Source organism: Ranitomeya imitator, chromosome 1 (assembly GCF_032444005.1).
Source record: "Ranitomeya imitator isolate aRanImi1 chromosome 1, aRanImi1.pri, whole genome shotgun sequence".
NCBI lineage: Eukaryota > Metazoa > Chordata > Amphibia > Anura > Dendrobatidae > Ranitomeya > Ranitomeya imitator.
This window is the reverse complement of record NC_091282.1, coordinates 623,667,374-623,688,555: the sequence shown is the minus strand read 5'-3', so window position 1 is coordinate 623,688,555 and position 21,182 is coordinate 623,667,374. Positions and strand designations below refer to the sequence as shown.

At 47.9% G+C, this 21,182-nt stretch overlaps 1 protein-coding gene across 1 annotated transcript in view; it reads right to left on the bottom strand.

Annotated features, from left to right (window-relative positions):
• The window catches only part of LOC138681287 (antigen WC1.1-like), a 273,048-nt gene that overhangs the window by 124,154 nt on the left and 127,712 nt on the right, over positions 1-21,182 (bottom strand). Inside the window, exon 7 of the mRNA XM_069768718.1 lies at positions 6,739-7,044. Coding sequence (XP_069624819.1) covers positions 6,739-7,044 — 306 coding nt within the window. The remainder of the gene's footprint in view (positions 1-6,738; positions 7,045-21,182) is intronic.

The following is a 21,182-nucleotide window of genomic DNA, read 5'->3' as shown; positions in this document are numbered from 1 at the left end:
CTTCAGTACCTTGTCAAATGGAACGGTTATGGCCAGGAGGATAATTCTTGGGTTTTTGCCTCTGATGTCCATGCTGCTGATTTGGTCTGTGCCTTTCATCTGGCTCGTCCTGATCGTCCTGGGGGCCCTGGTGAGGGTTCGGTGACCCCTCCTCAAGGGGGGGGGGTACTGTTGTGAATTCTGCTTTTCGGTTCCCTCCAGTGGTTGTAGGTGGTAATGCAGTTGTCCCTGAGTTGCAGTCCTGGTCAGGTGTATCTGCTGATTGCAGCTCTGACTGGGGTATTTAGGTGTGCAGGATTCATTAGTCCTTGCCAGTTGTCCATGGTTCTGGGAGGTTTTGGATCTTTGTCTGGTTCCTCCTGCCTTGCTGCCATTTCAGCAAAGATAAGTGTCTGGTTTTTGTTTCTGTGGCGCACATGCTGTGTGCTTAATAATTCTGTGCTATTCATTTGTTTTCTCTTGTCCAGCTTAGATTGTGTCAGTGTTTTCTCAGTCTTGCTGGATTCTCTGGAGTTGCAGATATACGCTCCACATCTTTAGTTAGATGGTGGAGTTTTTTGTATTTTCTGCTGTGGATATTTTTGGAAGGGTTTTAATACTGACCGCTTAGTATCCTGTCCTATCTTTTCCTATTTTAGCTATAGTGGCCTCTTTTGCTAAATCCTGTTTCCTGCCTGCGTGTGTCTTTTCCTCTACTACTCACAGTCAATATTTGTGGGGGGCTGCCTATCCTTTGGGGTTCTGCTATGAGGCAAGGTAGAATTCCTATTTCTATCTATAGGGGTATTTAGTCCTCCGGCTGTGTCGAGGTGTCTAGGATTTATTAGGCACACCCCACGGCTACTTCTAGTTGCGGTGTTAAGTTCAGGATTTGCGGTTAGTATAGTTTCCACCAACTCCAGAGAAAGTTCCATGCGGCTCCAAGGTCACCGGATCATAACAGTGTATTATACAAAGCAAACAAAATGCTGCATATCCATCGAGTGATAGGATTGTTTATGTCGGAACAAAAATAATAATACTAATAATAATTTTATTTAAATAGCGCCAACATATTCCGCAGCGCTTTACAAATTATAGAGGAGACTTGTACAGACAATAGACATTACAGCATTACAGAAATCACAGTTCAAAATAGATACCAAGAGGAATGAGGGCCCTGCTCGCAAGCTTACAAACTATGAGGAAAAGGGGAGACACGAGAGGTGGATGGTAACAATTGCTTTAGTTATTCGGACCAACCATAGTGTAAGGCTCGGTTGTTCATGTAAAGCTGCATGAACCAGTTAACTGCCTAAGTATGTAGCAGTACAGACACAGAGGGCTCATTGTACTTAGCAGCACATCGCCGGTGTAAACTGTACAGTAGATGTGCTGCGAATAGTGTTGAGCATTCTGATACCGCAAGTATCGGGTATCGGCCGATATTTGCGGTATCGGAATTCCGATACCGAGTTCCGATATTTTTGTGATATCGGGAATCGGTATCGGGATTAAGATTCATGTGTAAAATAAAGAATAAAAATAAAAAATATTGATATACTTACCCTCGGACGCGCCCTGGTTGTCTCCGCTGCAACCGCCATGCTTCCGTTCCTAAGAATGAGCGTGTTAAGGACCTTCGATGACGTCGCGGCTTGTGATTGGTCGCTGAGCGGTCATGAGGGTAAGTATATCAATATTTTTTATTTTTATTCTTTATTTTACACATGAATATGGATCCCAGGGCATGAAGGAGAGTTTCCTCTCCTTCAGACCCTGGGAACCATAGAGGATACCTTCCGATATTTGTGTCCCATTGACTTGTATTGGTATCTGATATCGGTATCGGCGATATCCAATATTTTTCGGATATCGGCCGATACCATCCGATACCGATACTTTCAAATATCGGACGGTATCGCTCAACACTAGCTGCGAATAACATGATACTGTATGGTGATCTGTTAGTGATCTTTTAGTGATCATTCTGTCCCCATCATTCTTTCTCAGATGGTGGAAAGAGGCCGGGAAACAAGCTTTGAACGATTTCAATATTGTCACTCATTTAGCGGCCTGAACTCAGCGCATGTAAATACAACCAAAATGCTTCTGTGTGATGTGCAATATGTTAGCATTTGGAGCCCCATTCTCTGCCTAGGGCCCCACTTTGCCTAAAAACGGCCCTAGGTAGGAGTTCTTGAAACAGAGCTGTTGCTATGGATTAGAGGTCTGTGATTATTTTGGGTAAACCCCTGATACGAATATTGTGTCTGCTGGTGCAGTTTTCAAAATCCTCTAGTTTGTTGAGAGTGTATATCTCCTCATGGAGCATCTCAATTTCCTTTTCATGGGTGGCATGAGCTACAGAGGTCGAGTCCAACCTTTCGTCAAGATCGGAGGTTCGGGAACCCAGCACTCTGATCTCTTTTGAAAGTTGTTTAGTTAACTTATCCTACATTTTGGGTAATTTGGAATGCAGGATGGTCTGCAACTGTGAGAGTAAAGCTGTTTGGTCCAGAGTTGAGGTACTTGGAATCCTGGTTGTAGAGGCTGGGATCATTTCTGAGATGACTCCGTCTAGTATGGAGGAAATAGGAATTAGAAGATTCTGCCGAAGAATATGGTCCAGAAGACATATTTACGTCCAGGCCCATTAGTGAAGGAGTCTTATTGGTAGGATTCGCTGAGATAGTTTTGCGTGAGTTAGGCATAAGGTCATCTTTACACTACAGGAAACGCTGGTATTTTATGCCCAGTTAAGGGAAAATTAAGTCAAAGGGAAAGCATATTTCGTGTCATGGATATGGGGGGTAAGGAATAAGTCATCATGGCCAGGGCAGAGGACCCAGGAGGCAGACCCTGGATGGGTAAGTGTTTATAAATAGTGGAGACGGGACGGCGCACCCGGGGGAGCAACGTGTGGGGCCAAAGGTGGTGGGCAGATCATGTCCTAGGTATTTCAAGTGTCGGGGGGCGGCCGGGTGAGTGCAGAGCAGGGGGAGTGTTTCCGGGGACCATGCGAGGCGGCTGCAGCACCTCGCTAACTCACTGCCAACTCACCAAGGATTTCACCCCACGTGCGTGGGCTGCTGTTTGGAGTCGGAGGAAAGATGGCACCAGGCTCCAACCGGGTCCTTCACCTTCCGTGCTCTTTGCTCTCCTGGAGACCGCAGGAAGCGGTTAAACTGGTCCAAAAGCTTTTATCAGTATTCTTGAGGGCACTAGCTTAACTCTGGGGGGTTTGGAGCCAGCAAAAGTATTAAAAAAGTATAAAGCTTGATGGTATCAGGTGGAGCTCTGGTGAAGTGTGTCCTTTCTTCTAGTCTGCCAGGCCACACCCTCCCAGATTTACAGTTTTTTGGAAATTTTGCCTTCTAAAACCCAGAATAGAAAGCAATCAAAAAAAGTCATGTGCCCGAAAATGGAACCAATAAAAATGTCATCTCAGCCCACAAAAAACAAGCCCTCACATGACTCTGTTGGCAGAAATATGGAAAAATTATAGCTCCAAAAATATTGCGGTGCAAAAACTTGTTTTTGCAGTAAAAAGTGTTATTTAGGTGTGAGAGCAGCTAAAGAGAAAAAAAATCGGGTATCGTTGGAATCGCACCTATTCAAAGAATAAAGTCATCTAATCATGAGGAAAGGTGTAAAAAATAAATACCAATTATTCATCTGCTGTAGATTTTTTCATTCTGTCTCCGAAAGATTGCAGTAAGTCGCGACGCACATTTATCTTGCGCTGTACTCTGAGCTCTTCCGGGTAATGCTCTGAAACACATGATTCAGACAGGATCCCAGCAAAAGACTCCATATAATGAGGCAGATGGAGACACAGTGGATGCCTTCTGGCTACCTATCATCCGGTGGTGCCCATATTATTATGCCTGCATACAAGCATGGTACGCCAGTTTTGTGCACTTCTGAAATGAAGGACAAAACTGAACAGAGGCAAGATGTAGTCCAGAGTAACTCTGCTGCCTCATTATAGTGAATGGATCTCTCAGGGGTTTCAACTGAATCACGTCAATCTGAGATTTGGATGGAAACTTTGATAAAAGTGCTCAGCGTACAGCGCAAGATAAATGTGATCCAAATGTTCTTTAAAATGTTCCCCAAAAAAGCTTCAAATCAATCCACAAAAAAGCAAGTCCACACACAGATCCCTTGTCTGTTAAAGGAAATATAGGGGGCATCTCATCCCCCAAAAGAAATTAATCAAATTCTGCACTCCCAAATCCAAATGTCCCACTCACTTCTAAGCCCCAGTGTGCTTAAATAACATTTAGTGTCCACATGTTTGACATTTTCTGTAGTGATGACTGCCAGCCTAATTTACATGTGCATGTCTCCAGAAGCATGAGTTGGTCACTACAACATACCAGTCACTACAACGTACTGGGAACTGCAACATACTGGGCACTACAATATATGGGCTCTGCAATGGCAGTTTGAAATTTTCACTCAGCAATATCCACTGCTTCTTGTTTCTGGAAAACATCCAAGGAGCCAAAATTGTCACTACAATTGCAGATATACAGTATATCCAAAGAGAGATAATTTCCAAAATGGGGACACTTATGGGCTTCATATACAGAACACTTAGGGGCTCTGTTTATGGAGTCCGCAAACTATTCTAGCAAAATCTGCACTTCAGGACCCAAATAGTGCTGCGTCCTTACCGAGTCTCGCTGTGTAGCTAAACAGTACTGTACAGCCACATATGGGGTATGTCTACCTTCAACAGAAATTGTGGGGCACATTTTGGTGCCATTTTTGCCCATTTCCTCTTGTGAAAATTTAAAATCTGGGGCTAAAACTAAATTTTGGCGTTAAAAGTGTAATTTTGTTTTCACACACTGAGAGAGAGAGAGAGATGTAGTTTGTAAAATGGCATCACTTATATGGGGTTTCCACTGTTCTGGCACCTCAGGGGCATTGCCAATGTAATATGGCATCCTCAAACCAGTCCAGCAAAATCTGAACTCCTATATGGCGCTACTTTACTTCTGATCTATGCACTGTTCCTCAAACTAGTTTTGACCACATATGAGGAATCGGTTTACTCAGGAGAAATTGCATAACAATTTTTGGCATCCATTTTGTCTTGTTAACCTCATGAAAATAAAAGAAATGGAGCTAAAATAACATTTTTGTGGGAAAAAGTCGATTTTTCTACTTTTACCCCTTTACATTATCCTTCTGTGATGTTTTAAAATATTTGTATGGATCAGTGTTATAAACTTATGTGTATCACCTGGGCGTTTAAGGTACTCACTAGAGATGAGCGAACATCATTGGCTCCCTACTTATTCAGCACGGTATAGTGCTTACAGAAGAAGTTGCATCGGGAACCCAGATATCTGGAGCGCTCCTGATAATCAGCTGTTCAGTGCTGCATGTGTCGCGGCTGTGTGACAGTCACAACACACAGGCTCTCCATGCATATGTTGCACACACTGGCCCGGACAAGTACTCTCTCCCTCCAATAAGAACTGTCACTGAGCTGGGCAATGGCATCAATGTGGCGAGCCTGGTGTCTCCTGCTCTTTTATACCTCTGATGAGATAATGCGGCCAGCCAATCACAGTATTACTACTACCAAGATGGCTACGACTAGTGTTGAGCGATACCTTCCGATATTCAAAGGTATCGGTATCGGATGGTGTCGGCCGATATCCAAAAAATATCGGATATCGCCAATACCGATACCCGATACCAATACAAGTCAATGGGACACAAATATCGGAAGGTATCCTGGATGGTTCCCAGGGTCTGAAGGAGAGGAAACTCTCCTTCAGGCCCTGGGATCCATATTCATGTAAAAAATAAAGAATAAAAATAAAAAATATGGATATACTCACCCCTCCGAAGGACCCTGGCTGTCACCGCTGCGAGCGTCTGCCTCCGTCCCTAAGAATGCAGTGAGTGAAGGACCTTCGATGACGTCGCGATCAGGTGACCGGTCACCTGACCGCTCACGTGACCGCGACGTCATCGAAGGTCCTTCACTCACTGCATTCTCAGGAACGGAGGCAGACGCTCGCAGCGGTGACAGCCAGGGTTCGTCAGAGGGGTGAGTATATCCATATATTTTTTTTTTTATTCTTTATTTTTTACATTAATATGGATTCCAGGGCCTGAAGGAGAGTTTCCTCTCCTTCAGACCCTGGGAACCATACGCACTGCACACGCTGAAGATGACTGGGAACACTTCCGATTCCGATTTCCGATATCGCAAAAATATCGGAACTCGGTATCGGAATTCCGATACAGCAAATATCAGCCGATACCCGATATTTGCAGTATTGGAACGCTCAACACTAGCTACGACATTACAGAGACTGGAAAGCATTCACTACATGCTTATTGGCTGTGTAACAGGCATCATACATACGGGGCAGGGATTAGAGTTTAAAATTCGAGCACTGGTTAATGTCGCTGAGTGCCGAGCGCATCTGAGCACCTAAATGCTCGAGTGATATCCGAGTATCACTGAGCCTGTTTGCAAATCCCTAATTGCAACCCCTTTACTTGGCATTTTTAGGTTATGGTGTGAGTGCTTAACAAAATATAAAATGGCGCTTTAATTAGTTTGCTCATTTGCGACAAAGAAATATTGAAAATTGAGCTAACTTTTAGGTGCAAACACAATGATACATTTTCTATTTGGCTTTTAATAGCTAGAAATGTAAAATAAAGAGAAAATCAGAAACTGACAGAATTACATTATAATAAAATAATTAAGACACTTACAAACGACATAAGCGAGTTCTCTTTCTCTGCAGGGCTTTGTGCTCCATGGAGATGATGGACATTCCCATAATAGTTTACTATGTTTGGTGCAGTTAACATGATGCAACCAGAAGGATCCTTTGCTAGAATTACTCAATTTTAACACCAGGTCTCCGTTTGATCCACATTTCAGATGTTTGCAGATAATAGAGAGTGTTAGCGCTGGCATAAGATTATTACATACAAAGCCCCATCTTCCATCTTGGTAAACTTCTAGCCACCCTTCACATTCCTTTTTACCATTAGTCAGGCGAAGATCCAAAAATTCTGAAAGAAAATTGTTGTTGATACGTGAGAGGATATGTTTACCTTTTATAGACCATAAAAATAAGTTCTCAGGGATTTACCTTGTTATATAAGCCTTATTCTGCAACAAAAAGAAGGGTTTGCAATATGAAGTTTATTAAAAAAAATTCTACCCCACTGAAGCCTTAGCGCAGCTACATTCAAACATTTTAGAGGCACTACAAACTTACAAGGGCATCCCCGCTTTCTGGACAACAGTTCACTACACAGCAAAGATTTTTCCACTACAGCCCTGTATAGACAAGCAAATCTTCTAAGCTTCAATTATGGCAGATTTGAACAATTCAGGGAAGTGAAGAGGAGCTCGATTCGCAGATTTCCTTATTTTTCCTAGAGCAATCGTATGGGAAAAAGAAGTTTAAAACTAGCTTTCTTAAACATTGTCAACCAGATGTCTGGAATCTGGATTCTACATCTATGAACTTCTCTATATTAGTACTTTTTAAGTCAATGGAAAAAATTTAGTTACTCTTAGGTAACATTATCTAAGATGGTCATGGTCAATTAACTCAAATTGACATGTTTAGAGTAAGGTATCCCTACTGCCATGACAATGTTTTTTACTTAATTAAACACATGTATTTGGAACTAAAAGTTATTTTTGAAATTGGGTCTCATTGAAAATGTTGCCATAGAGACTTGACTACCAAAGTACCCCCTGCAATGTGGCTCTAAAAATGTTTTTGCTGAAATCTATTTCCTTACATTTATACACTTCTTTCAGTACCTGTCATGCAGGGATTCCAAATCTAGCTACAGTATATACAGTGGGGAAAATAAGTATTTGAAACAATGACGATTTTGCAAGTTTTCCCACCCACAAAGAATGTAGAGATCTGTAATTTTTATCTTAGGTGTGCTTCAACTGTGAGAGACAGAATCTTATAAAATCCAGAAAATCATTTTGTATGACTTTTACATAATTAATTTGCATTTTATTGCATGAAATGAGTATTTCATACAGTAGAAAAACAGAACTTAATGTTTGGTGCAGAAACCTATATTTGCAATTACAGAGGTCAGATGTTTCCTGTAGTTCTTGACCAAATTTGCACACACTGCAGCAAAGATTTCAGCCCACTCCTCCATACAGATCTTCTCCAGATCTTTCAGGTTGATGGGCAATATTGAGTTTCAGCTCCTACCAAAGATTTTCTATTGGGTTCAGGTCTGGAGACTGGCTAGGCCACTCCAGGAACTTCAAATCACTCCTTAGTTGCCATGGTTGTGTGTTTTGGGTCATTGTCATGCTGGAATACCTAGTCATGACCAATCTTCAATATTCTTACTGAGGGAAGAAGGTTGTTGGTCAAAATCTCCAATACTTGACCCCATCCATCCTCCCTTTGATACAATGCAGTCGTCATGTTCCCTTTGCAGAAAAGCTCCCCCAAAGTATGATGTTTGCCCCACCTAGCTTCACAGTTGGGATAGTGTTATTGAAGTTGTACTTATCCTCCTTCTCATTCCAAACCCAGCTGGTGAAGTTGATAGCAAAAAGTTCTATTTTGGTCTCATCTGACCACATGACCTTCTCCCATACCTCCATTGGATCATCCAGATGGTCATTACTGAACTTCAAATGGGCCTGGATATGTGGCAGTGTGAGCAAGGGGATCTTGCGTTCCCTGTAAGATTTTAATCAATGACAGCATAGTGTGCTACAAATTCTAATGTTATACTAATACTTTCTTCAGGTTATTGACCAGGTCTCTCATGAAGTTTTGGGCTGATTCCTGACCTTTCTCTGAATCATCCTTACCCCACGAAGCAATATGTTCCACGGAGCCCCAGACCGAGGAAGATTGATAGTCATTTTGTGTGTCTTCCATTTTCTAATAATTGTGCCAATAGTTATTTCCTTCTCAACAAGCTGCTTGCCTATTGTCCTGTAGCTGATCTGAGCCTTGTTCAGGTCTACAATTTTGTTCCTGGTGTCCTTAGACAACTCTTCAGTCTTGGCTATGGTGGAAAAGGTTGTAGTGTGATTGAGTGTGTAGACAGGTGTCTTTTATACAGGTAACAAGTTCAATTAGGTGAAGTAAATACAGATAATGAGTGCAGTGTATGGGGGCTTCTTAAAGTAAAAACTAACAGATTAGTGAGAGCCAGAATTCTTGCTGGTTAGTAGGCGATCAAATACAGTTGCGCTCAAAAGTTTACATACCCCAGCAGAATTTTTGCTTTTTTGGCCTTTTTTAGAGAATATGAATGGTAACACCAAAACCTTTTATCCACTCAGGGTTAGTGGCTGGATGAAGCCGTTTATTGTCAAACTACAGGGTGGGCCATTTACGGTATATGGATACACTTAAATAAAATGGGGTCATCTGAAGATAATTGTCTATGCTGTGAAGATAAGAGATGTGCAGCATCTGAAACAATAGATAGTGGAAGCCTGTGCCAGCATTTCTTCTGCGGTGTTGCTATCAGTGTGTCAAGAATGGGAGAAGAGGGTTGCATTGACAATCCAACATAATGGGAAGCACTTTGAACACATTTTATAAGTGGTCATAAACTTGTAAATAACTCATGAAAGAATACAGTTACGTTAAAACCAAGCACATCATTGTTTTTCTGATGAAATTATCAGGAAGTTTGATGTGTCACATGACCCTCTTCCCATTGGAAAAAATAAGGTCGGATCCAGAAAGGCCGACTTCAAAATGGCCGCCATGTTCACCACCCATCTTGAAAAGTTTTCCCCCTTCCATATACTAATGTGCCACAAATAGGAAGTTATATCCTGATATTACCAACCATTCCCATTTTATGTAGGTGTATCCAAATAAATGGCCCACCCTTTACTGTGTTTTCTCTTTTAAAATCATAAGGACAATCCAAAAAATCCAAATGACCATGATCAAAAGTTCACATATCCTGGTGATTTTGACCTGATAACATGCATAGAAGTTGACACAAATGGGTTTTGAATGGCTACTAAAGGTAACATCCTCACCTGTGACCTGTGTGCTTGTAATCAGTGGGTGTGCATAAAAGCTGAGTGAGTTTCAGGGATACAGACAGATTCATTCATCATCCACTGACATTTCCGGATTGTGAGTCATGGGGAAAGCAAAAGAATTGTCAATGGATCTACGGAAAAAGATAGGTGAACTGTATAAAACAGGAAAGGGATACAAACCGATACCCAAGGAATTGATAATGCCAGTCAGCAGCGTTCAAACTGTGATTAACAAATGGAATATCATGGGCTCTAGAAAAACAAAACCATGGTCAGGTATGTTAGGGGTCGAGTTCTCACCGCTGCACAGGGGGAATCTCGATCTTTGTCTGCTGCGGTCTCTCATTCTGCATCAGCAGCAGTGGAGCCTGCTCAGCAGAGACGTCGGTCCTAGCGTCTCGCTCAGTCTGGTTCTGTGCAACGGGTTACTGCTGCCTTTCCAGGCTCTGCCATTGTAGCCTGTACTGATCAGTGGTGAGTAGTGTTGAGCGATACCTTCCGATATCGGAAAGTATCGGTATCGGATAGGATCGGCCGATATTCAAAAAATATCGGATATCGCCGATACCGATACCCGATCCCAATGCAAGTCAATGGGACCAAAATATCGGAATTAAAATAAACCCTTTCTTGCCTTGTAGGTTCATTCTACATGAAGGAAAACAACTAAGAATAATGCCGGATGTATTTGGGGAGGTGGCGGAGACATTAAAGTCATAGAGGTTTACCCCAATCAAATAGAATAGCATGTTTTTTGTTTTTTTTTTAAGACGTTCGGAGTGACAAAGATATTGACTATGTAAATTTTTTTTTTATTTTGTCAGATATTGATGTTTCACTATTCCACGCCCTTCCCCTTCTTTTTTTTTCTTTTTTTTTTTTCTTTTCCCACACTTTCATCTTCATCATCATCAGCATCTTTGACATCAACTTCTTCTTCACCTTATTCATCTTCTTCTTCATCCTTTACCTTTTTTTTTTTTTTTTTGATTACATTCTTCATATTCATTTTATTCAACTATTATTATTCTTCCTATTCTACATATTCTTTTCATTCCACTGTTATTATTCTTCCTATTCTACTTCTTCATCATATTCTCATTTGTGACAGGCATTCCCGTAGTTGTTATCTATATAAGTTGGAAGATTACACCTTCCGTTCTGCCAGTCACAAAAGTTACATTTGTCCGCGTTCAGTTTGGCCTGCAGCATCAGGCTTTATCCAGGGGCACCACGAGGAGGAACGGACTCACCCCCATACACTGCTTAGTCTTCTTCTGCATATAATTTAGATAATATCTTTTGCTCTGATATTAAGTCTTATGCTTAATGTTCTTCTGCTCTTTGTTCTGCAGCCTCTTGTTCTTCTGCTTCTCGGTCTTCCATGTCGTCGTCTCCAGGGTCGTCGTCTCCAGTGTCGTCATCTCCGCCGTCGTCGTCTCAGCCGTCGTCGTCTCCGCCGTCGTCGTCTCTGCCGTCGTCGTCTCCGTCGTCGTCGTCATCGGGGTGGTCTTCTGGGTCGTCGTCATCGGGGTGGTCTTCCGGGTCGTCGACTTTAGGGTCTTCAACTTGGAAATGTAGCAGAAGGTACAAGAAGGCTGAGAAAATGCCAAGAACCAGCTAATGGAACTGGAACTCGGATGGCTACCCGAAGGTTCAAGAGCCTATGGAACTACCGAGGACCAGCTGACGTTACTGGAACCCGGTTACTAAGCAGGAGGTACCCGTGCTAAAAAGCACTACCAAGGACCGCCTGACGTTGGCGGAACTCGGATACCCAGAAGGAGGCACCTAAGCCAAAGGCTCTGCCCGGAACCAGCTGACGGTACTGGAACCAGGATGGGGAGCAGAAGGTACAAGAGCAAAAGACACTGCCGAGAACCAGCTGACGGTACTGGAACCCGGATGGGTAGCCGAAGGTCCAAGAGCCAATGGAACTACCGAGGACCAGCTGACGTTACTGGATCCCGGTTACTAAGCAGGAGGTACCCGTGCCTGAAAGCACTACCAAGGACCACCTGACGTTGGTGGAACTTGGATACCCAGAAGGAGGCACCTAAGCCAAAGGCTCTGCCCGGAACCAGCTGACGGTACTGGAACCAGGATGGGGAGCAGAAGGTACAAGAGCAAAAGACACTGCCGAGAACCAGCTGACGGTGCTGGAACCAGGTGGTGGACCTGAAGGCCCACAGGAGAGGAGAGAACAGCTAGGCCGCGAGGCAGCCGCAGTTACTGAACCCCAACAGTCCTACAGGGGGAGCTGGGCCTACTGGCACTACAGAACCAGCTTTGACTACCAGTTCACGCAGCCCACATAGGAAGCTCCTAAACTGGAGGCACCCTGGAGTTGGCTAACCCGACCGCACCACGACGGGGCAAGCATAGGTGTCTCAGTGAGCTTGACACAACCCGGAAACAGCTGACGGTGCTGAAACCAGGCTTGGCACGAGGGAGTACCTGTGTCAAAAACACTGCCGAGAACCAGCTGGCGTTGCTGGAACCCAGATGCGTTGCCCCAGTGTGCAAGAGCCAATGGCACGACCGAGGACCAGCTGACGGTGCTGGAACCCGGTTATTAAGCTGTAGGTGCCCGCGCTTAAAAGCACTACCAAGGACCGCCTGACGTTGGCGGAACTCGGATACCCAGGAGGAGGCACCTAAGCCAAAGGCTCGGCCCGGAACCAGCTGACAGTGCTGGAACCAGGTGGTGGACCCGAAGGTCCACAGGAGAGGAGAGAACAGCTAGGCCGCGAGGCAGCCGCAGTTACCGAACCCCAACAGTCCTACAGGGGGAGCTGGGCCTACTGGCACTACAGAACAAGCCTTGACTACCAGTTCACGCAGCCCACATAGGAAACTCCTAAACTGGAGGCACCCTGGGGTTGGCTAACCCGACCGCACCACGACGGGGCAAGCATAGGCGTCTCAGTGAACTTGACACAACCCGGAAACAGCTGACGGTGCTGAAACCAGGCTTGGCACGAGGGAGTACCTGTGACAAGAACACTGCCGAGAACCAGCTGGCGGTGCTGGAACCCGGATGCGTTGCCCCATTGTGCAAGAGCCAATGGCATCGAGGACCAGCTGGTGGTGCTGGAACCCGGTTACTAAGCTGTAGGTGCCCGCGCTTAAAAGCACTACCAAGGACCGCCTGGCGTTGGCGGAACTCGGATACCCAGGAGGAGGCACCTAAGCCAAAGGCTCGGCCTGGAACCAGCTGACGGTGCTGGAACCAAGAGGTGGACGCTAAGGCCCACAGGAGAGGAGAGAACAGCTAGGCCGCGAGGCAGCCGCAGTTACCGAATCCCAACAGTCCTACAGGGGGAGCTGGGCCTACTGGCACTACAGAACCAGCCTTGACTACCAGTTCACGTAGCCCACATAGGAAGCTCCTAAACTGGAGGCACCCTGGAGTTGGCTAACCCGACCGCACCACGACGGGGCAAGCATAGGCGTCTCAGTGAGCTTGACACAACCCGGAAACAGCTGACGGTGCTGAAACCAGGCTTGGCACGAGGGAGTACCTGTGTCAAAAACACTGCCGAGAACCAGCTGGCGGTGCTGGAACCCAGATGCGTTGCCCCAGTGTGCAAGAGCCAATGGCACCGAGGACCAGCTGGCGGTGCTGGAACCCGGTTACTAAGCTGTAGGTGCCCGCACTTAAAAGCACTACCAAGGACCGCCTGGCGTTGGCGGAACTCGGATACCCAGGAGGAGGCACCTAAGCCAAAGGCTCGGCCTGGAACCAGCTGACGGTGCTGGAACCAGGAGGTGGACCCGAAGGCCCACAGGAGAGGAGAGAACAGCTAGGCCGCGAGGCAGCCGCAGTTACCGTACCCAACAGTCCTACAGGGGGAGCTGGGCCTACTGGCACTACAGAACCAGCCTTGACTACCAGTTCACGCAGCCCACATAGGAAGCTCCTAAACTGGAGGCACCCTGGAGTTGGCTAACCCGACCGCACCACGACGGGGCAAGCATAGGCGTCTCAGTGAACTTGACACAACCCGGAAACAGCTGACGGTGCTGAAACCAGGCTTGGCACGAGGGAGTACCTGTGACAAGAACACTGCCGAGAACCAGCTGGCGGTGCTGGAACCCAGATGCGTTGCCCCAGTGTGCAAGAGCCAATGGCACCGAGGACCAGCTGGCGGTGCTGGAACCCGGTTACTAAGCTGTAGGTGCCCGCGCTTAAAAGCACTACCAAGGACCGCCTGGCGTTGGCGGAACTCGGATACCCAGGAGGAGGCACCTAAGCCAAAGGCTCGGCCTGGAACCAGCTGACGGTGCTGGAACCAGGAGGTGGACCCGAAGGCCCACAGGAGAGGAGAGAACAGCTAGGCCGCGAGGCAGCCGCAGTTACCGAACCCCAACAGTCCTACAGGGGGAGCTGGGCCTACTGGCACTACAGAACCAGCCTTGACTACCAGTTCACGCAGCCCACATAGGAAGCTCCTAAACTGGAGGCACCCTGGAGTTGGCTAACCCGACCGCACCACGACGGGGCAAGCATAGGCGTCTCAGTGAGCTTGACACAACCCGGAAACAACTGACGGTGCTGAAACCAGGCTTGGCACGAGGGAGTACCTGTGACAAGAACACTGCCGAGAACCAGCTGGCGGTGCTGGAACCTGGATGCGTTGCCCCAGTGTGCAAGAGCCAATGGCACCGAGGGCCAGCTGACGGTGCTGGAACCCGGTTACTAAGCTGTAGGTGCCCGCGCTTAAAAGCACTACCAAGGACCGCCTGACGTTGGCGGAACTCGGATACCCAGGAGGAGGCACCTAAGCCAAAGGCTCGGCCTGGAACCAGCTGACGGTGCTGGAACCAGGAGGTGGACCCGAAGGCCCACAGGAGAGGAGAGAACAGCTAGGCCGCGAGGCAGCCGCAGTTACCGAACCCAACAGTCCTACAGGGGGAGCTGGGCCTACTGGCACTACAGAACCAGCCTTGACTACCAGTTCACGCAGCCCACATAGGAAGCTCCTAAACTGGAGGCACCCTGGAGTTGGCTAACCCGACCGCACCACGACGGGGCAAGCATAGGCGTCTCAGTGAACTTGACACAACCCGGAAACAGCTGACGGTGCTGAAACCAGGCTTGGCACGAGGGAGTACCTGTGACAAGAACACTGCCGAGAACCAGCTGGCGGTGCTGGAACCCAGATGCGCTGCCCCAGTGTGCAAGAGCCAATGGCACCGAGGACCAGCTGGCGGTGCTGGAACCCGGTTACTAAGCTGTAGGTGCCCGCGCTTAAAAGCACTACCAAGGACCGCCTGGTGTTGGCGGAACTCGGATACCCAGGAGGAGGCACCTAAGCCAAAGGCTCGGCCTGGAACCCGCTGACGGTGCTGGAACCAGGAGGTGGACCCGAAGGCCCACAGGAGAGGAGAGAACAGCTAGGCCGCGAGGCAGCCGCAGTTACCAAACCCAACAGTCCTACAGGGGGAGCTGGGCCTACTGGCACTACAGAACCAGCCTTGACTACCAGTTCACGCAGCCCACATAGGAAGCTCCTAAACTGGAGGCACCCTGGAGTTGGCTAACCCGACCGCACCACGACGGGGCAAGCATAGGCGTCTCAGTGAACTTGACACAACCCGGAAACAGCTGACGGTGCTGAAACCAGGCTTGGCACGAGGGAGTACCTGTGACAAGAACACTGCTGAGAACCAGCTGGCGGAGCTGGAACCCAGATGCGTTGCCTATCAAAGATTGGCTTCCTACAGCCCCAACTAGCGATGTTGGAGCAAAGGGTAAGCAGGGGGAGCAGAGTGTAGGCCGAAGCCTGCACTGGAGTCAGCTTTGTGTCTGCATTGCGTTTGCAGGACACTTTGCCGGCTACACAGTGGGGGAACAGCAGGCGGTGCTGAACCCCACTAACACATTGGCTGGTGTTTTTCTCTGTGCAGCTAGCACTTCCGGGCAAAAACTAGCGTTGTTAGAGCCCAGGGTCAGCAGGAGGAGGAGAGGAGCAGAGTGTAGGCCGAAGCCTAGTTGAACCAATTTCAAAGGTAACCTTTAACCCCCCTCAGGTGTTGCAAGGTACAAGAGCCACACCTCGTGCAGCATTAATGCTGCACAAGTAAAAGGTTGCTCTATTAATTTGTCTACTTGCACACGCTGAATGCAACAAGTACACAATTTAGCCCATTCTACAGTCAAACTGTAGTTGAGACGTGACTTGTATTTTTAAGGAGACGCAGCACAGGTGTCCCAAATAACGCCTTGGTGCTTGGCGCAGCTTCCTGAGCGTTGTTTTTTGCTGTACAGGAGTCTGCGCTCTTGTGTTATTCCTTGGCAATGCCCTGTTAGCGATGCCCGTCTTATGACCTCATTTTATGTTGGCCGCTGCGGTTAACGATGGCCATAAATCCCAGACCCACAGTGCCTTTTCATAAAGTCACACTGCGGTGCTGGGATTCCTGGCCTTGAGCAGTAAATATTTTCGCCGCTCACACACGTCCTTACACCTGCTTCAGACTGGGCGGCCTCATCTGATCCCTTTTCGCATGCCGCGGCCATGAGGCCGCACAGTCTGAAGAAGGCGGAAGGAGATGAGTGACGACAGGCGAACATATGCACTGCTCGTGCCCATAAACCACACCCTCGCTGACAAAATAAATATGACAACGAGGGGCGTTGTTTCTAGCAGGGCGGATGCACAGGCGCAGCCAGCTAACCATGATGTCAAAAGACGGGAAACGCTACCAAGGGTGGTGCTGCGTATCATTAGAAAGGAAAGTCACACCTCAGGGACAGTGGAATGGTCTCAATGAGACACATTTTGTACGTGTTGAGTTCCACGTGGGCAAGTAGAAAAAGTCAGCCACCTTGAACAAATGCAGCAGTACTGCTGTACAAGGTGGCTATTATACATAGAAACACCTGGGGTGGGGGGCAGGCTCCCTTCAATTTCAGTTCATGTGCCTGCGTGGCGTTTGCAGGTCACGTTGCAAGCTACACAGCAGGGGAACAGCTGGCGTTGCTGAACCCCACTGACACATTGACTGGTGTTTTTCTCTGTGCAGATCGCATTTCCGGGCAAAAACTAGCGTCGTTAGAGCCCAGGGTCAGCAGGAGGAGGAGAGGAGCAGAGTGTAAGCCGAAGCCTAGTTGAACCAATTTCAAAGGTAACCTTTAACCCCCCTCAGGTGTTGCAAGGTACAAGAGCCACACCTCGTGCAGCATTAATGCTGCACAAGTAAAAGGTTGCTCTCTTAATTTTGCTCCTTGCACACGCTGAATAAAACGCGTACACTATTTAGCCCATTATACTGTACAACAGTAGTGGAGGCGTTACTTGTCTTTTTAAAGAAAAGCAGCAATGGTGTCGAAAATAACACCTTGGTGCATGGGCGCAGCTTCCTGAGCGATGTTATTTGCTGTACAGGAGTCTGCGCTCTTGTTATCCCTTGGCCATGCGCTGTGAGCGATGCCTGTTTTCTCACCTCATTTCATGTTGGCCGGTGCGGTTAGCGATGGACATGAAACCCAGACCCGCAGTGTCTTTTAATAAAGTCACACTGCTGAGCTGGGATTCGTGACCTTGCGCAGTAAATTTTGTCGCCTGTCCCTCATGTCCTTACACCTGCATCAGACTGGGCGGCCTCATCTGATCCCTTCTCACATGCCGCGGCCATGAGGCCGCACATTCTGAAGAAGGCGGAAGGAAATGAGTAAAGACAGGCGAATATATCCACTGCTCGTGGCCATCAATCACACCCTCGCAGTCAAAATAAGTAAGAAAACGAGGAGCGTGGTTTCAAGCAGGGCGGACGCACAGCCGCAGCCAGCCAAGCAAAGATGTCAGAAGACGGGCAGCGCTAACAAGGGGGGTGCTGCGTGTCATTAAAACGGAAAGTCACACCTCAGGGACATTGTAATGGTCTGTAATGAGACACATTTTGTACGTGTTTAATTAAACGTGGGCAAGTAGACAAAGTCAGCCACCTTGTACAAATGCAGCAGTACTGCTGTACAAGGTGGCTGTTATACATAGAAACACCTTGGGGTGGGTGGCAGGGTCCCTTTAATTTCAGTTCATGTGCCTGCGTGGCGTTTGCAGGTCACGTTGCCGGCTACACAGCAGGGGAACAGCTGGCGTTGATGAACCCCACTAACACATTGGCTGGTGTTTTTCTCTGTGCAGCTAGCACTTCCGGGCAAAAACTAGCGGTGTTAGAGCCCAGGGTCAGCAGGAGGAGGAGATGAGCAGAGTATAGGCCGAGGTCTGCACTGGTGGCAGCTTTTGGTCATTTGTGCCAGTGTGGCTTGTGCTGGACACGATGGCGGCTACGCAGCAGGGGAACAACTGGCGTTGCTGAACCCCACTGACACATTGACTGGTGTTTTTCTCTGTGCAGCTCGCATGTCCGGGCAAAAACTGGCGGTGTTAGAGCCCAGGGTCAGCAGGAGGAGGAGAGGAGCAGAGTGTAGGCCGAAGCCTAGTTGAACCAATTTCAAAGGTTACCTTTAACCCCCCCTCAGGTGTTGCAAGGTACAAGAGCCACACCTTGTGCAGCATTAATGCTGCACAAGTAAAAGGTTGCTCTCTTCATTTTTCTCCTTGCACACGCTGAATAAAACACGTACACTATTTAGCCCATTATACTGTCAAACAGTAGTGGAGGCGTGATGACTTGTCTTTTTAAGGAGATGCAGCACAGGTGTCAAAATTTACACCTAGGTGCTGGGCGCAGCTTCCTGAGCGTTGTTATTTGCTGTACAGGAGTCTGCGCTCTTGTTATCCCTTGGCCATGCGCTGTGAGCGCTTCCTGTCTTCTGACCTCATTTCATGTTTGCCGTTGCGGTTAGCGGTGGACATGAATCCCAGACCCACAGTGTGTTTTGAAAAAATCACACTGCGGTGCTGGGATTCGTGCCCTTGTGCAGTTAATATGTTTACCGCTCACACATGTCCTTACACCTGCCTCAGACTGGGCGGCATCATCTGATCCCTTATCGCATGCCGCGGCCATGAGGCCGCACAGTCTGAAGAAGGCGGAAGGAGATGACTTAAAACAGGCGAACATATGCACTGCACATGCCCATCAATAACACCCTCGCAGCCAAAATATATGAGACAACGAGGGGCGTTGTGTCGGGCAGGGCGGACGCACAGGCACAGGCAGCCAACCAATGATGTCAGAAGACGGGCAGCGCTAACAATGGGGGTGCTGCGTGTCATTAAAAAGGAAAGTCACACCTCCGGGACATTGTAATGGTCTCTAATGAGACACATTTTTTACGTGTTGAGTTCCACGTGGGCAAGGAGAAAAAGTCATCCACCTTGTACAAATGCAGCAGTACTGCTGTACAAGGTGGCTGTTATACATAGAAACACCTGGGGGTGGGGGGCAGGCTCCCTTCAATTTCAGTTCATGTGCCTGCGTGGCGTTTGCAGGTCACGTTGCAAGCTACACAGCAGGGGAACAGCTGGCGTTGCTGAACCCCACTGACACATTGACTGGTGTTTTTCTCTGTGCAGCTCGCATGTCCGGGCAAAAACTGGCGGTGTTAGAGCCCAGGGTCAGCAGGAGGAGGAGAGGAGCAGAGTGTAGGCCGAAGCCTGCACTGGTGGCAGCTTTTGGTCGGTTGTGCCAGCGTGGCTTGTGCTGGACATGATGCAAGCTACACAGCAGGGGAACAGCTGGCGTTGCTGAACCCCACTGACACATTGACTGGTGTTTTTCTCTGTGCAGATCGCATTTCCGGGCAAAAACTAGCGTTGTTAGAGCCCAGGGTCAGCAGGAGGAGGAGAGAAGCAGAGTGTAGGCCGAAGCCTGCACTGGTGGCAGCTTTTGGTCGGTTGTGCCAGCGTGGCTTGTGCTGGACACAATGCAAGCTACACAGCAGGGGAACAGCTGGCGTTGCTGAACCCCACTGACACATTGACTGGTGTTTTTCTCTGTGCAGATCGCATTTCCGGGCAAAAACTAGCGTTGTTAGAGCCCAGGGTCAGCAGGAGGAGGAGAGGAGCAGAGTGTAGGCCGAAGCCTAGTTGAACCAATTTCAAAGGTTACCTTTAACCCCCCCTCAGGTGTTGCAAGGTACAAGAGCCACACCTTGTGCAGCATTAATGCTGCACACGTAAAAGGTTGCTCTATTTAGTTTGCTCATTGCACACGCTGAATAAAACACGTACACTATTTAGCCCATTATACTGTCAAACAGTTGTGGAGGCGTGACTTGTCTTTTGAAGGAGATGCAGCACAGGTGTCAAAATTTACACCTAGGTGCTGGGCGCAGCTTCCTGAGCGTTGTTATTTGCTGTACAGGAGTCTGCGCTATTGTGATCCCTTGGCCATGCGCTGTGAGCGCTTCCTGTCTTCTGACCTCATTTCATGTCGGCCGTTGCGGTTAGCGATGGACATGAATCCCAGACCCACAGTGTGTTTTCAAAAAATCACACTGCGTGGCTGGGATTCGTGGCCTTGTGCAGTAAATATGTTTGACGCTCACACATGTCCTTACACCTGCTTCAGACTGGGCGGCCTCATCTGATCCCTTATCGCCTGCCGCGGCCATGAGGACACCCAGTCTGAAGAAGGCGGAAGGAGATGAGTGAACACAGGCAAACATATGCACTGCACATGCCCATCAATCACACTCTCGCTGTCCAAAAAAATAAGACACCGAGTGGCGTTGTTTCGAGCAGGGCAGACGCACAGGCGCAGCCAGCTAACCAATGATGTCAAAAGACGGGCAGCGCTAACAAGGGTGGTGCTGCGTATCATTAGAAAGGAAAGTCACACCTCAGGGACAGTGGAATGGTCTCAATGAGACACATTTAGTACGTGTTTAATTAAACGTGGGCAAGGAGAAAAAGTCATCCACCTTGTACAAATGCAGCAGTACTGCTGTACAAGGTGGCTGTTATACATAGAAACACCTGGGGGTGGGGGGCAGGCTCCCTTCAATTTCAGTTCATGTGCCTGCGTGGCGTTTGCAGGTCACGATGCAAGCTACACAGCGGGGGAACAGCTGGCGTTGCTGAACCCCACTGACACATTGACTGGTGATTTTCTCTGTGCAGATCGCATGTCCGGGCAAAAACTGGCGGTGTTAGAGCCCAGGGTCAGCAGGAGGAGGAGAGGAGCAAAGTGTAGGCCGAAGCCTGCACTGGTGGCA